This window comes from Dendroctonus ponderosae, unplaced genomic scaffold (assembly GCF_020466585.1).
Source record: "Dendroctonus ponderosae isolate FM_Combo_2020 unplaced genomic scaffold, Dpon_F_20191213v2 Dpon_F_20191213_6, whole genome shotgun sequence".
NCBI lineage: Eukaryota > Metazoa > Arthropoda > Insecta > Coleoptera > Curculionidae > Dendroctonus > Dendroctonus ponderosae.
The window spans coordinates 966,057-967,147 of NW_026018814.1; the positions used below are offsets into that span (position 1 = coordinate 966,057).

The 1,091-nt window shown below is 47.7% G+C and overlaps 1 protein-coding gene across 1 annotated transcript in view; it reads right to left on the reverse strand.

The window, feature by feature from the left end:
• Positions 1-46: 46 nt before the first annotated feature.
• Positions 47-1,091, reverse strand: part of LOC109536466 (putative vitellogenin receptor) — a gene marked incomplete at its 3' end in the record, with an annotated part of 12,256 nt that continues 11,211 nt past the window's right edge. The window contains 4 exon segments of the mRNA XM_048667437.1: positions 47-252; positions 303-554; positions 613-896; positions 947-1,075. Coding sequence (XP_048523394.1) covers positions 47-252; positions 303-554; positions 613-896; positions 947-1,075 — 871 coding nt within the window.

A 1,091-nucleotide genomic window follows, 5' to 3' on the forward strand; every position in this document is an offset into this window, starting at 1 on the left:
AAAAATGAAAAATTTCCCCAAACCAGCGAAAACCCAAGCAACTCACCAATTGACATTTGGAGATAAATCCATTGCTCGAGGAAAAGTACAGATGGTCCTCAAAAAATCGCAGACTGAACGGATGAGTTAGATTGGTGAAGAGAGCAGTTTGCTGTTTGCCCTCGTAAGTGATGCGGATGATTTCCCCTTGATGTTGATCCGCGTAGTAGACGAGGTTCTTGTTCATATCGTACGTTAACCCGGAGATAAATCCTGCAGGAAACGTTAATTAAGTGAAATTCTAGGGCTTGATGGGGCTTTACCATTGGAGCTCTTGACCAGTTCGGTGATGGCGGTTCCATCTAGATCCGCTTTGTAGAGCACGTAGGTGGGCGAATTGAACACCCACCAAGAGGTCACTGAGTAGAACATTACGCGATTCACTGAGTCCACCACTAACTCGGACACATGCCGATGAACGTCCACGTCGATTAATTTTGCGCAGGCCATATCGGAGAAGCTGCATAAGTTGATTGATTTGCCATCAGCTTCTTCGCTGTAGTAGTAGATGTTGTCTACAACGGTGGGAGTTTGCATTAATAACGACTCCTTTTCCCCCTTCAAAGCCATTACCTGTAGCCCAATCATAGGCGATTTCCCTCGGATAGCCGATATGCTCAATATAATCGCGCCTCATGCTCTGCAGGTCGATTCGCTGGATCGTCGGCGAATTCTCCACCGCAAACACCACATAGTTGTTCTTGTTTGAGACATCCAGTCCGGTTATTTTGGGCATTTCTTCAGCGTACAGCACCTTTAGGGAGTTCTCCTTCTGGGCAATCTCGCGAATCTGGTTGTCGATGGTGTAGATCAGGGCCATGGGTTTCCCAGTGGATTTGCAGGATTGCTTGTCTCCTCTGAAACACCCAAGTCTACATCACAGGAGCTGGGGGGTTTAGCTGCATACCTCAGGCTGAATCCTTCGTAACAGTCGCAAGTGAAACCTCCTTCAGTATTCTGGCAAAGTTGGCTGCAGATCGGCGGATCCTGGTCGCATTCGTTGATGTCTTTGCATGTGTGTCCATCGCCCATCAGCCTGCATGTTTGAACAA